The sequence below is a fragment of the Echeneis naucrates genome, chromosome 3 (genome assembly GCF_900963305.1).
Source record: "Echeneis naucrates chromosome 3, fEcheNa1.1, whole genome shotgun sequence".
Classification (NCBI taxonomy): domain Eukaryota; kingdom Metazoa; phylum Chordata; class Actinopteri; order Carangiformes; family Echeneidae; genus Echeneis; species Echeneis naucrates.
In genome coordinates, this window is record NC_042513.1 from 24,051,553 (window position 1) to 24,067,246 (window position 15,694).

The 15,694-nt window shown below is 41.2% G+C and overlaps 1 protein-coding gene across 1 annotated transcript in view; it reads left to right on the forward strand.

Moving 5' to 3' along the window:
* The first annotated feature begins 4,200 nt into the window (after positions 1 to 4,200).
* Positions 4,201 to 15,694, forward strand: part of hcn4 (hyperpolarization activated cyclic nucleotide-gated potassium channel 4) — a 57,488-nt gene continuing 45,994 nt past the window's right edge. The window contains exon 1 of the mRNA XM_029498629.1: positions 4,201 to 4,889. Coding sequence (XP_029354489.1) covers positions 4,201 to 4,889 — 689 coding nt within the window. The remainder of the gene's footprint in view (positions 4,890 to 15,694) is intronic.

Sequence of the window (15,694 nt, forward strand, 5' to 3'; positions counted from 1 at the left end):
GTCAGTTGTACTCTTAGCTGCTCTGCTTCTACGGTCAAGGCTCGATTTTGTTCTTCCAGCTGTTGTATCTTCTGCTCCTTCTCTTCCATGAGGCGATTCAGCTCTCGTCCAGGTATCTGAAGAAGGGTCTCTGTTGTCAGATCCACACCAGTGTCATGTGTGGAGTCCTCAGATGGCGTCAGAGACGTAGTTTTTTCTAGCTGAGGTGCAGGTACTGGTTCTCGTGCATCTGCAGACTGGATTTCAGTTGGCAGAGCAGTGGAGACTGTTTCCTGGTCTTGTGTCTCCAGTGGTGGCTGTGCTTCATTTGCCTCCTCAGACTGTATGTCATTGGACACACAAGTTGATTCGGCAGTCTCTTCTTCTACATTGAGATAATATTCTGCTTCAACCGTCTCTGCATCATGTAGTGCATTGGACACAGAAGTTGAATCAGCATTCTCTTCTTCTACATTGAGATAATATTCTGCTTCAACCGTCTCTGCATCATAGAGTTCACTGGACACAGAAGATGAGGCATCTACCTCTTCATCCGACTCCAGAGGGTACGCTTCTTCGACGGTTTCCACAGACCGTATGTCAGCAGGCGCTGAAGTTGACACAGTGCCCTTTTCTTGCTTCTTCGTCGGAGACTTTGCCTTTGTCTTTTCGGCAGGCTGTCGGGTAATCACGGTCAATCCAAAGACCAAGCCGAATACGGTGGTGGAAGCTGACTTCTTCTGGGACTGTGTCTTTTTCTTGGCTGTCTTCTTTCCCTCATCTTGGTTTGAGGGCTCTCTCTGGAGAGGTGGAAACTCCATGTTGAGTTGCTGGCTGGACCTCATGTCTGCCACCAGAGGGCTTGATGTTCCCCAGGGGGTGAATGCCTGACGCTTTGGGCCAGCTCTGCTGGTATCTCCCTTGGCGTTTTCTTGCTTTCCTCTCTTTGGTTCCATGCTGAAGATGTGTCCACTTGAGTGTCTACTTGAGTGTCTACTTGAGTGTCTACTTGAGTGTCTACTTCTCAAATGAGCTTGAGTACCTCTATTAACCTGGCTCTGTCTGTAAGTTCACAGGAATTGATGATGTCAGAAATCAAAGGCAGTTCTGGGAGTGACATCATCAATTCTGGAGTTCTGGCATGAGCCATTCATCAAAAAAAAAACAAAAAACAAAACCATAGTTGTTATGGTAACAGGAATATTATTAAAAAAAATGAGACGCGTAAGTTGAAGGTCTACACAACCACAATGTATAAAAAAGACATCAATATTTCACAGAAATTTACTTTTTTTTGTTAATTTTGTTTTTGTACATGAAGTTTAAATGCTAAATTATTATACCTAAATTAACTTTAATGTATTATTATAAAAATATTAATCATAAAATAACGGTTGTAATTTGTATATGTTGTTGTTTTTTACAGCATTAATAGATTTCTTAATCATCTTGAATGTTAAATTGCATTGAATTCAATCTAAAAATACACATTTTATGCGACTCCTTCCAGAGGTATATTTTGCTATGATTTGACATAACTAAAGCGTTCATGTTGCATAAGTGAGAATTTTAACATGGACATTGAATCAGCAGAGCTGACGTTAGCATTTGCGTTTTGTCTGCATTTAATAGTCTGTGTGGTGTTTGCTAACCAAACATTATTCCAGTCCTAATGAAGCTATTAAAGAATCTTGCACCAGTAAGCTTAACTTACATTCATCAGGTGATGAGTACATGTTTAAGTGCCTACTTCGGCCTGCATGTAAATAAAAGGCTGTGGTAAATTGTGACCTGACAAAGGCTGAGTCTTAGCTAGCATGCTAGTGTTAATAAGTTTATCCAGTTAGCATGGTAAGTTAATAACCTAATACTGTTCATGGAAAAAAAGGGTAAGTAAATACATCTCCTGTAACCTGCAGCCTACCAGCTAAGTTAGTGTTGGTGTCTGTGTTCCTCAACTTTGCAGCAGCAACAACTAGTATTAATAACAATAAAATATCATTATAGCTATTAGAAATATAGTTGTAATACACTTGGAATATAATAGAACAAATCCAAATATGTATGTTTTTAATGCATTGTTAGTATATTAATGTGCCACAAGTGTTTTAATCATGGTACTGATTTGAACTTTGCATCCCCAAGCCTCTTCCTGAGTTGTTTTGCATTGCTGGGACAGCCTTCACATACGGCATGCATGGTTATTGAAAGGTTCCCGGCCTCACCATCCTGCAGGAGGGCGTTCTCAGCCAGGGGAGAGCCAAGTTGAGTTCCAGTAACTGCTAGGTGCTACACTGTATGACCCAGGCTGACTATCTGTTTACCAGGTGCGTGCACTGTGCAGTAACCTTGACCAATCTGTTCCAACTTGTTTTGCATGTTTCCTACACAAGCATCTGAAGGGTTAGGGAGCTTCTTTAAATACCCAAATTAGCTTTATTCTCTAGTAGCCTTTAGGACTGTATTCAAAAATATTTCAGCTAAAGCTGTCTGCTGTAGCATATCTCCAGTGTAATCTCTACACTGTATTTTTTTTTTTTTTTTTTTTTTTTTTATTGTCATTCCCAGCCTGGTAACTTGATTAAAATGTGAGCACTAGCGAGGCAATGGCAAGGAAAAGGATTATGACACTCAAAACTCTCACAACAAGCTGAATCACTGAATTTGCGATAGCTTACAGAACCTGTTACAATGTTGTCCCTGAACGGATTTGTCGATCTTTCATGATCTAATATGTTGAAAAGAGCTTAATGGATAGTGCAGAAGTATTGTATATGGCATTTTTAATCAACAAAATGGATGGGTGTATTCAACCATGTGAAAAGCTCCTGGGACTGAGTTTTACACAACTGAAACCTACCAATTTTTTTAATTAACTCAAAACAGCCATGCAAATGTTGATTAACCATCATGGCTGTTTTACTTCAGGGTACAATTTTAACTAACACCGGATTTCTGCCTGTTTTTTTTTTTTTTTCCAAATCTTTCTCAACACTAATTTCAAATACAATTAATCTTTCCACTATCTAAACATAAAAACACTTGTGATGTTAGAGGATTTCTTTTGTTATTATCGAAACCCTAAAATGCTCTACTCCTTTGTTTGTTTTATATAAATGCAAGTGTTAGATACAATTGCTTTACTAATTTAGTTAATGGATTCTTCCTGCACACTACACTGCATTTTGCTTTTCCAACATAATGTTGTTTGAGCTCAGTCAATATGGGGAGAAAATAATCCAAATTTTAGACCTAGTTACACTATTTATTTTAACTCTGTGTGTGTGTGTATTTAGTGGCAGCATATGAAAAAAATACGCTGAATGATAAATTAATAATTGGGTTGACACGGCGCATAAACCCTCAAAGCATGGATGCTTTAGTTTTTGCCCACAGCTCTCTGTGAGTGTAAAAGCTCCCCTTCAGCTGAATCTTCAACTGCATTTTGTGCGCAAATTACGCAGTGGATCGGTGTGAGCATCTGGACCGCAGACGGGCTGCTTGGTTTGTCCATCTGGAGCTCCCACGCTCGCAGGGCTGAACAACGGCTTTGCATGGCCTACCTGTAGCCTTTAAGTTGAGGGAGCAGGAGAGCGTTTTAAGAATGGGAAGAGCATTCCCCTTTAAACAAGGTGGGCTGAGCTTATTTGCAGTTCTCGCTCCTATGGCAACCCAACAGATCAGCATCATGAATATTCACAATTCCCCCCAAAAACGCACCCTGACTGTGGATCAGTGATGTCAGCGGTCCCCGGATCGCTCTACTGTATTTTTGCACGATTGTGTCGCTTTGTTTGACGGCGGCTGGCAAGACATCTGATGAAAAGAGCATCCTCCGGTCGCGCATGACCTTTCTCGTGTCTCCGCACCGCCGTCCGTCGGCGCATCCCTCACATGTCACGCTAAGGTGACTTTCAGGCAGTTTTTTTCCACTTTTGCGCACAATGTGGAAACGGCACAAAGATGTGCATCGGGGACGCAGTGGCCAAGCGGACCGCCCAGACTGTGCGTGAGGACATATGCAAACTGCCGGGTAGTCCGTTTCTACAGAGCCACGGCGGTTCATGTCATGTGTAGTAGGCTTTCAGGTATTCAGATTGGCTCCAGACTGATCGCTCTCACTAACAGATAGGGAGTGCGGGGCTGGTGGCAGCAGTCGTTTCAATAGAGCTCCAGATTCAGGATTCATTGAATTTCTCTCCACTGTGTCTCAATGTCATAATGGACAGGTTGCACTCCTCCATGCGTAAAAGGCTCTACAGTTTGCCACAGCACATCGGACAGAAAGCATCTGTAATGGGCGAAGGAGAAGACGCAGACAAGGACACCCGGAGGAAGAGTATCAGGATGAAACCTCTACCGTCGCCGACCTCTGGGGGAAGCTGCAAAGGCATCGGGGAGACCAAAGGTGGGGAGTCTGTGATCATGGAGACGGACATAGGGAGACCGACGAAGACCAGCTCGAACGGGGACTGCCGGAGGTTTCGTGGCAGCCTCTCGTCCATCACAAGTCGGCATGTGCACGACTCCGACTCGGCGGAGGAGAGGCGCCTCATCACCGAGGGGGATGTCACCCCGAGCGAGGAGAGCCCCCCCGGAGCCATCGGCGACGGGCCGCCGGACCAAGGCGCGCAAGGGGCGAGCGGCGGCGGCGGCGGCGGCGGTACCCAAAGCGACTCCCCGGGCCAACAGGAAGGGTTTATAAAGTGGGATGGCATCGATCAAATTCTGCCGGACGACGAGAGATTATACCAAGCCGGGTTCATGCACAGACAGTTTGGAGCGATGCTTCAACCGGGGGTCAACAAGTTCTCCCTGAGGATGTTTGGAAGTGAGAAGGCGGTTGAACGGGAACAGGAGCGGGTTAAATCCGCCGGATTTTGGATAATTCACCCATACAGCGATTTCAGGTAAACCCAGACACCTCACACGTGCTTTCCTCTCAACAAATGTTTCACAATGAGTCACTCACACATCAGTTTCTTCACACAGGCCCAGATGTGCCCCCCCCCCACACAGTGTGTTTCATTTATTAGGGCATTCATCACCTTAAGAGCATCCCAGCCATCATTTTATCCAGCTTTATACCACCTCCATCACTTATCTTACTCCTACATGCTGAAAGATTACATTTTCCAAAAGCACAACTGTTATTGGAGGGCTTTTTGCTTTATAGCAATCCTTACAACTCGCCTATTTTTATTTAAGCCAAATGAATCCATTTTCATTTATTTATTCTTTTCTTTTTTGTCATAACAGAAGAGGACCTGTAGTCACTGCTGTGTTACAAAACAACCCTCAGATAAAAACAACCATCGCTAACTAGGCCAGTTAACCCATTTTAGGCAGATGCTTTCCAAATGAATATAAGATTGTATTCCCTTATTGTGTTTCTTCTCCTTTATTTGAGGAAACCTGTGCTCAGGAGTCCTCATTTGTGATTCATTAGGACTAGTGATGAGGCCTTCACAGTGTCTTTACAGGCTTACGTATTGATTTTCCTGCCCCCCCCCCCCCCCCCCTCCTTTTTTTTTCTTTGTAGTATTTTGAGAAGAAGCGCTGTAAATCATATTAGTGCAATGTGACTAAAAATGATGGTTGTCTGGCAATTGATCGACACATTTTATATTAGAATTTGACAGCTCTGTCTGTGCTGTTGACAAAATACAGCAACGCAAGCGCTTCAAAAAAGTGCATGAGCACTGTCATTGTTGGACAGATTCCTTCCGATTGCCCTTGAATATGTTATTGGCCATATGCATCTGATTCATGGCCACATTGAGACTGTTAATTAGATTTAAGGTCCTTCATTCTAGCTTTTAAGGCTTTTGTATGGCGATGAAAGGCTGCTTTTAAAGTGGAGGAAATTAAACCCATATGCATATGGATTTTTTTACCATCTTAGATTGTTTGCCTCTCTGTTGTCTTGTTTGTAAGAGGGAGATCATTCTCTGGACTGGTTACAATATGCATTTTGTAGACATTAAACAGATACAGAATATCCAGGTGTGTGTATGAACTTGATATTATGAGGTGGGTATTTAAGAAGGAAATGTCTTTGATGGAAACTACTTCTACAATTTCCCTGTTTCAACAAATCAACTAAATAAAATACATTCAATAAATTATATCTCTTTTGATAAGCTCATATCTTATATTCAAAGTAATGACTGAACCTTAGCCTTTTTTAATTTGGCACATTTTTCTCTGCTTAAATAATTCAGGTATAACTATTTCATTAAATCTGTGTCAGCCTTGGCATTTAGTTCACCAGTGTATCGTTTAAATCATATGGAGACATTGGTGCTGATATAAAAGGATGTAGAAAAGTATCATCACTGTCACACGTATTGGAGCATTTCTCCTTGCCTGTGACATTGAGTGTTGTCCACGCTGCTGGGTGTTTGATTGACTAAGATGATTTAATGACAGAAGATACAGAAACTGTCACTTGTCACAGAGAACTGTTTTTCCTCGCTCAACAACAAGATGTCTGACTTTGAGAGACATGTGAGTTGTAGTGCTAGTTGTTCACAGGCCCGGGGTGTCAGAGGCAAAGGCTAAAGAGGAGTCTTCTTCGAATAGAAAGTAGACACATTCATCTGCATGTTTGTCCTAAGAAAATGGATGAATACGCTGCTGGGCCTGACATCACTGGATGTTTTCTTTTTAACTTTGGATTTAAGATGGGCCCTTGTAATTGCTTTCTTCAGTTGACATGAAAAGTGAGAGAGGGGGGATATCTGTGCGGCCATGGTAAGAGTTTTTGTGCATTAAAGGCACATTTCAGCCAATCTTCAATTCGAGCTGCGCCAGGCCCAAGTGATCAGGTGATTAATTCCATCTGTTTATCTGTCCAAAAAGGTCTGTGTCCATGTGGACTTTTGTCAGTGTCCCCTCAGTCAAAATCTTTAATACAAACAAATACCATGTGTCTTATCATATTGATGTTATCCCTCTCAAACAGTACACTCATTAGGGATTTCCATTTCCAAATCCACACGTAATCTGGCAGGTCATCACAAAAAAGTGAGATACATATTAGAAAGTCTACCATTTTTATTATGCTCCTCCTAGCTGGTTGTTTTTCTCCTGACCCTCTCTGCTTTCTTACTCGCTGTGTTAAATGTCACAAGCAGGGGTGATTTTGGGCTTGGGGAGTTTGTCCTGGTACTGAAAGGTCAGAAATTTGGCACCAGCCATGAGTGTTGAAGTGTCTTTGAGCAAAGCACTGCAGCAGGGAATCACACAGAATTTTTATACAGCATTAAGTGCAGTGGATGCATGTGCAACTCTCTCTCAGTGAGCTGTACCAAAAATAAATATATAAATGAAAATTAACTGAGAGAGAGAAGTGTTCTAAAAAATGAGCCGCCCATTTGTTCAGGGTCTGAGGGTGGATACTGTATATTATCATAATTAAACATTTTGGCGATCTGAGAACAGTTTGCTTGAGGTTCAAGCACTCAGCACTATGATTACATAATCAATCAACTCTACAATTAAAACCACAGATGGGGCAGTCAATCAGGAGAGTATAAAAATTAGACTGTGCCTCAGTTAACACTGTACAAGAAATATTCTCATATTTCTCTCTGGGTTACAGGGGAAAGACATTCATATAAACATAAACCGATAAATATATTTTCTTATAAATTTACAAGTCAGTTGAACATAAAAGTCAATTACTGAAGGAAGTGAACATCTGTGACGCATTTTACTATCAGTATCAAACCTCAGAAAGCCGCGTACATCACAGCTAGTAAAATACTACTTAATGTCAGTTGGTGCAGCATCTTGAAATTGAAACTAGTATTTTATTTTTAATGAACTGAAGGCAAAACATGCCTAGTTCTTTCAAAAATTAGGATCAGAGACAGGACACGGTCGCTGTAATTAAAGCACACAGGGAGATGACTGGGATCTTTTAAATGGACCGGGAGAAGAGAAGGGTCTCTGGAACTAAAAGTTTTATTCCCATGTCTTCATCAAAGCTCTGGCACCATAAGCTCAAATTAGAGTGTCATAAGGAATCACATAGTCATCACTGTGGCGGAATTCAGCAAAATCTCCTCGTCAAGTATTGTATGACGCTAAGAAGCAGGGGTGGAGCAATATCTTGCAAGGGAAAAAGACGGATTAAAAATGGCATCATAATCCAATCTACAGCCTCATTTCCAGATCCAAAGCTGAACAGCCTACTTCGATTCTGAGCAAGCAACTCCCAGTAAACAGATATGGTCAGTTAACCAGAAGGGTCATATTACGTCTTAAATAAGGATGATTATAAGTGATATAAGTACACAATGGTAAATATATATATTAAAAATATACAATCTTCACATATAAAGAATAAATGTGGGGCGTTGTTGAGCAATACAAAGGATGGGATGACATAAATGTACTCTCTGCTCTGATTGTCTCGAGACACTTTGGTTAGATATCTGCTCTACTAACCAGTCTCTTTTGTTTAAATGTGACTTTAACTTATAATTTTTATTTAAAAGCTGTGGCACTGCATCACCTATTGATCTTGCATGTCCTTGGTAGTAAATGGGGGCTGATAAAAGTAGAAGAATACCCCAAACCTTTTTAAAGCTTACATTGTTTGTGTTTGATTGACAAAATATTATCCCTCGCTGCCTTTTCATGAGGAAAACCAGGAAGTTATTTTTCCTTTCTACCTGTTTGCGTAGAACCCTTTGAGTGTATTCTATCAAAGCACCAGCATTGTGCTGAGTTTTAGACAAATGATACGGCACAATATTAGACTGCATCTTTTTGATTGTCAAGTGCCTTTTAATTAACTTGTGATTCAGAGCCTGGAGGGCACATCTGTTGGAAAGACTTTCACATTTCCCCAGAGAGTTAGAAAAGAAGAAGTCGCACATCAGAACTCTTCTTTACACTGAGGGCTCTATTAAGAACCTCTTTTTCTTTTATAACTCAGTTGCCAACACTATCAGAGGAGGGGGGGGTCGGTTGTCCTGAGGCTTCTGTCAATCAGTTAAATCCCTTTGCTACAGTCAGGCGAATCCTCCCATCCCCTCTCCAACGTCCACTTTTCCAACAGCCTTTTATGCCACTTGCACATCCAGTTCTTTTTCCCAAAGGACACTTACCTAGACAGTAGCAAAAATAAATCCTCTGAAAAGACATCTTACAATTTGGTTTCTGTTATTTTATTTTGCAGACAGTGTATTAAATAGAAGTAGAGCAAATGTATCACAGCCTTAATGTTCGAATTGGCTACTAAAAAGGTAGTAGCTTCCGAGATAAATGTTGAGTGAATAAAAGTCCTGTGCAGTGTTTTCATATATTTTTTTTGCAGCAAATTTACGCATTTTCTAATGTGATGATTCTTTCTCTCGCTGAAGTGCGTCAGAGCATTTTAATGTCCTCCATTAGCCCCTAAAACATTGGTTTGGACTTCGTCTCGCAGCATTAGCATGGCTCTGTTTACTTGTGTACATCTGCATAACTTAATCTTCAAAAGACAAAAATGGTAAGGGAAAGCTCAGCATACTTGGTAATGATGAAGAGGGAATGGCAGCAGTGCTACCTGAATTTAGACCGCTTTTGTATATTGTGGGTAATCTGGGGGAAATCATTTCCATGGTTATCATTCCACTGATACATTTTGATAAATCTTGTACATATTCTGAACCTTACGTTTGCTGTCCTTATCAAGCATTAGCAGCCTCTAAGAGCAGTAAGAACAGTTTGTTTGTCTTTTTTGTTTCAAACATGGTATGCCTACTGTACCCATGTGCGTGTTTGGTTGTGTTGTGCTGTAGTGTAGAAGGATGAGATTGAATAAAAGCATTCTCTTTTTCGGTCAGGTTGATTACAGTTTAGTTGAGACCGCGTTTTGCTATTGATTTGTTTGGGTCTTGTGAGGTCTCCAGCTTGCCATCGGTGGCTGTGGGTTTATTGAAAAATGAGAAGGAGAAACATAAATGGCTGCGGTGAGGGTGATTCCCCTCTGTGTGCTGGCAGCGGGGGTCTGAGTGGGAGTTGCACAAAAAGTCAAAATGAGCTGCAGTAAAGCCTGAACATACAGAGACCCATTTCAGGAGTATTGTCAATTTCTACGGTGCTATTAGTCTTGATGATGATGATTGTAATAACCATATGTAATCTACATGTTAAACAAGAAGTTCATCAACTGAATCCAGACTGTGGAGTGTTAGCCTGTGCAACGTCGTCTTGCTTCATAGTGCTAATCTGTATGGGAAGGGGGGGCTGCATGAGACTACATAGGATGAATGACACTATTCCTTTCGGTCTCCATTAAATAATTCCTCCTTTAATTTAGTGAGGGTAAAACATGGGGATTACAGATGGTTCTGGCTGGGCCTGAAAGTAGGGTAATCAAAATAGGCTGCTGTGCTCAAACACGAATATTAGGAGCCAAGAGATTATTACAGCACAATTTATTTAATGGAGGGAGCCCAGGGAGGATGTGCGTGGCCGCCGGGTGGAAGGTTGCCTGTCGCAGTGACAGAATGATTGAACGGTACTGTGTGACCTCGCCAGGCACGCTCGCGTGGGAGTGAGAAATCAGGACATGGGTTCACAACTGTAAAAGAATGGCCCCTTTTTGTTTTGTTTTGTTTTTTTCTTCTGAATGTCTGTAATCCCCCCCCCAGCCCCACCCCTCTTCATTCCTGAGTCATCACTTTATTCAGCTTTATGTATTTGGCAGAGAGCTGAGTTTAACCTTGGCAAAGTAATCTCGAGGTGAGATTATTTTGATTGATTGGACATTATATACATTTTGAAAATGGGAAAACCTGCTGCAAGGTTTCTCTGTGCAAGCTGGTATGCTTGATGTGTTTTGGTCACCTGACAAATGTAATGTGGTGTGTGTGTGCACTTCCCGCTTTACCATCTTTGGTGCTGCAAAATCAATCTATAATCTCTCCAGGTGGATACACAACACCAGACGGCCAAGATCCCATTCTCGACTTTGTCCTTTTTTCTTTTCTTTTTTTACACATTGCAGTGCCAAGTTTGTTTTTGGCCAGTGGACAGATGTGATTACTGCCCCACTGACCAGTGATAAATATGTCTGTTTTACTTATCTCCACATTTTAGGTTTTTTTTTTTATTTTTTATTTTTTATTTAATTTTACAATAAATTACTCCACATTTGAAATTTCTTGTATATGACATTAGACAAACTAAAGCCCTTGTAGACCTTTTTATACATTGTGCTTCTGACTAAACTACAGCATAATTTTATAGGTCACCATAATCTGCTTTTGGAAAGAGAAACGTGCAAATGCATGTTTTAAGAGTCAGTTTTCTCCCTGAAATGGACCAACGCTGATCCCAAGTCGATTTCAGTTTTTCATTCCCCTCATTTGGGGGAGATGTTGAGAAGGGGCTGACCCTTATGACAATGACACTCAACTCACTGTTTGGAAAGAGATTGCAACCAAAGCTACACAATTACTTGAAATATAATCGAAATCACAATATGGCAAGGTGCGTTATCCAAATTGCGGGCACTGATTTAAGTTTTTTTTTTTTTTTTTTTTGGATAAAGCTAAAATGTGCCTCAACATTGTTTGTGCAATGTCATAATTTTTTCATTAAAAAAATGCAAAAGTTATGATTCCAACTGAAATCACATTTCGCAATCACATTAGTTGCCAAAATAATCACAATATGTTGTTTTTTGCAGATCACGCAGCTCTGATTTTGAACATTTGAAGACTGAACGTAATAGCAATAACTGCTATAGAATTTTTATATTATTTTATTTGGCCTGTAGCAAATTTACAATTATTCTCCATCAACACACAGTTGTGGTTTTGGTTCTAAATCTCATTTTAAAGATTTAGTTTTAATTTCACTCTGATATTTAAGCATGTAATCAGCTCAAAACAAAAAGGAAATCAAAATAAACCCATGTTACACTGTTGTAATCTTCCACTGACACCCAAGAGGGCATTCTTTACTTTAATTACGGGCACTGCAGTGATCAGCTTTGTGCATCAACACCTAATTTATAGCCAGACTTCAGCACCAGATTTTCTTGTGTTTTTGCTTTTACTAATTCACAGCAAAACTTTAAGAACAAGTAATCATTTGGTTGCCAGCCATCAACTAAGCACAGTCTGCTGTATTTTATTCGAGTTTGCAGTATGGTTGGAAGGAGTGATTGAGATTGCGCTGGTTTAAATACCTCCTCTATTCTATACTATTTTCCATTCAACGCTTTCATCAAATGGATGACAGCCCATCCTGTGCAGGTTTGAGCAAATTCACCTGTATCATTTCTTTAGCTCAGCAACATCCAATCATCACAACTTACCGTGTGTCGACTTCTGCATGCATGTTACACCTGTGACCTGCTCATTCCTCCTCACGCAGATTCTGCTATATGTCGTACTTCCAGTTTGACCTTTCCTGTCCTGTCCGTGTCTCAGGTGAACTCTCATACCCTTCTCTCTTTGAAATTGGATCGCTTTTTCCCCCCTATCAGCTTAGATAAAAAATGGCCATGAAGTGAAACCGGCACTGATACATTGCTCCAGGGGATGGACAAAATATTAGAAACACCGCATTAAAATGAATTTTACATTTGTCGCAAGGCCCTCGCCATTACAAAGTCATCTTAACAGGCAGTGTGAATGAAGTTCAGAGCCAGTTAGCAAAATATTCCAGAAATAATTATTTCTACATGTAGGTGATATCTTTCTTCTTCATTTCTATAATTCCTCTTCTTTATCTTAACTATCAACTGCTAAGCAAATACTAGGAAACAACAACAGGAAAAAAAACTGGGTTACATTTGTTTTCTCTTTTGTCACCTGCATATGTTTATCACAGCGGATTCTCATGTGTTGGATTTGTCACAAGTTTGGGACCCAAGAGCAGCACCACAGCAGCAGTGTACAAATAAAGAGTCTTTATGCAAATGCTTGCAGCAACTGAGTAACAATCTGCACAAATTTTCATGATGTACAGAGTTCAGTTAGTGTCAGAAAGTGAACTCAAGTCTGTAGAGTGACAAGACAGTGACAATACCATTCAGCCACAGGACAGGCTGGCTGAAGTGGCAGCAGGAACACAGCCTCCAAAGAGGACGCAGGCTATTCCTCCCAGAAGAGCCGGCACGACCAGAACCAGGCAAACAGTCAGGGGCAAAAGGCAGGTCAGATTTCCAGGGCAGTAATGAGGGGACGTGGTCAGGGACAGGCAGAGGACGATACCAGGAGATCAGCCCAAAACAGAGTACTGGAGAATAGTGCATGACGTGACGTGTCTGTGAGGATCTGGGCTGAAGAGTGCAGTGGAGCTTCAGGAGCTTTAGTCAATATCAGCATTTATGGAATTTAAGATTATTGTATTTTTTTGGTGGGGGGGGCAAATTTTAGTTTTGGAAAGATCTCAGATTTAACTATAGCTAGAAAAAAATGGTTTTTATCTTGTATGTAAGAGTTTTGTCTTTGATTTGATGCCTCCATTCAACAGATTGAACTGCATATCACTGTATTTTATAGTTTTTCTTCTGCAAACGGCATTTGTTCAGCTGTCGTGATGGCTCAGTTGTCACTTTCTAATGTGTTGAAATTTTATTCCACCTCTGTTATTTACGTAACTGAACCAACGTCATGACAACTGTTCAAGTGCTTACAAAGTCCTGAGAAGCAACAAAAGCTGGACCTCGAGATGAGGCTGTTTTGCCAGAATGAAATATCTGAATTTCTTGCCATTTCCATATTTGTTGCATACATTCAGACCTGCGCTGTTCTCTTGTCGTACACCACACATGCTCTGGATGTCAGTCTGTACGCTGCTGCCTATGGTTTTAGCACCACTGTGTCATTAAATCTGCTTTCATCTTTACAGCCCTATTCTAATATCTTCATGTCGTTTTTGATCGACTCTGTTGACACAGTCCGAAAACGACCTTCTCAGGCATCCAAGCTGCTCTTTCTTCCTCACTTGTGGCACTAATGCGCATGTAACATGGCCAACAGATGGGTGCTGTTGACAACTTTCTACCGACTTTCCTTTTTTCTCTCTGTCACTTTAGCCAGTGTTTGTATTGAAACACCAGCCAGTTGAGCCGTCTTTATGACTGAAGCTTATATCATCCCTGCTCCAACAATTAACCTCTCTATGAACTTCACAAAACAAAAATCTGATAAATCTGGACCTTTTCAATATTTTGTTACGCGCAATGAACCATTGCCTCCTTTCCACTTGTAATTAATGCTTTTTCTTTAATTACTAACATTTGGCATGAGGGTTAGAGTTAGGGTCCTCCTCCGGTTAACTCTGTAAGAATTTGCAGAAGGCTAAAGTGCTTTGGAAACAGTGGGGTTTCCAAAGCACTTTAGCACTGAATAAAGAACTCTCAGTGTGGCTGGCGTGATTCACAGGAAATGCTTCCCTGGATCAATGTTGGGTCTGATCTTCCCACACGCTGGGTGTCTAGAAGACATGCAGTGGTGAGAGACAGATTGTTCCCCCCGATGGGTGTTGGGAGTGATTCCTGTTGTAGCCTCACCATCTCCTTAGTCAATGACACTTTCTTTTTTGCCAAGAACAGCTTTGGTTCTAACATGTTACCCAGTGTTTGTTTGAATAGGCAGGCAGAAGCAAAGCTGGAGCAAAAAATAGCAATTTTCTAACCCTATTTATCATGTTAAAATCAAGAAGTTATGGAGCCAGCGAAGGAATAAATAAGTATTATCATTTGAATAATAAACTGTGACCTCGTGCTCAGATTGTCTTTAAGCTGTATTTAATTTCTTATTCATTAACCTCATTTCTTTTCCTTGACATCTTTTTTTTGTAAAGATGCTGTCTCCATAAAAAGCTATTATTTTTAATGCTATAACACAGAACATCAAGCGATAACCCCCCCCCCCCCCCCACCACCTCATTCAATTCTGACCATACTGACATGCTTCTCTTCTACACTTCTACACGTTTCGCTGTGTCTGCCTTTCACTCTTAATTTGTTGTGTCATTTTCTCTCACTGTTTCCACATTTTGTCTCCCCTTATTTTTTCCTCTCCTCTGACCTTCTGACCTCAGATCGTTTTTTGGAGATGGATAGAAAAGGCTTTCATTGTCACTGCTCCATTTACTGATTGCAGCACCTGAAGTTGTGAAGATAATGGCCCAGCACTGGTGCAACCCCAGAGCAAGGGCATGAGGTGATGGTCTAAAACATGACAGGCTCCTGCCATTACAGACAGTACATTATCTTAGCACTTCATATATGCTAAGTGAATGCCCCATCTGCCCCCTGCTCTCTCAGCAGTTTGATGGGGAGGGGGGGGGGGGGGGGGGGGTTTAGAGTTTCATAGGGAGGCCCTGCCCAGTGTCTCCTCTTCAACACTCTGTGACAGAGGACCCTTTCGACATGACCCTTAAAGACCTTGTGAGAGATAACAAGTCATCATGATAAAACACAGATGCAATTAGGGGCAGGATGACAGTCTACAAAGCTGGACTGCAGATACTGGCAAATGCTAGACAGATAAGTGAATGCCGATGGCACCGGCAAGAGGGCCTTCTTTCCTCCCTGTGTTTTCTGCCACTCACTGTTTCTCGTATCTCGTATGTTTATTTTCTGACTGCTGACTACAAATGTACAGTTTTTGTTTCTTGGAGCAGATGGGTAACAAGTTGTTCTTTGGAAGGACGGCAGAGACAAGGACAGGGACACCGAGGGGCCACCCAT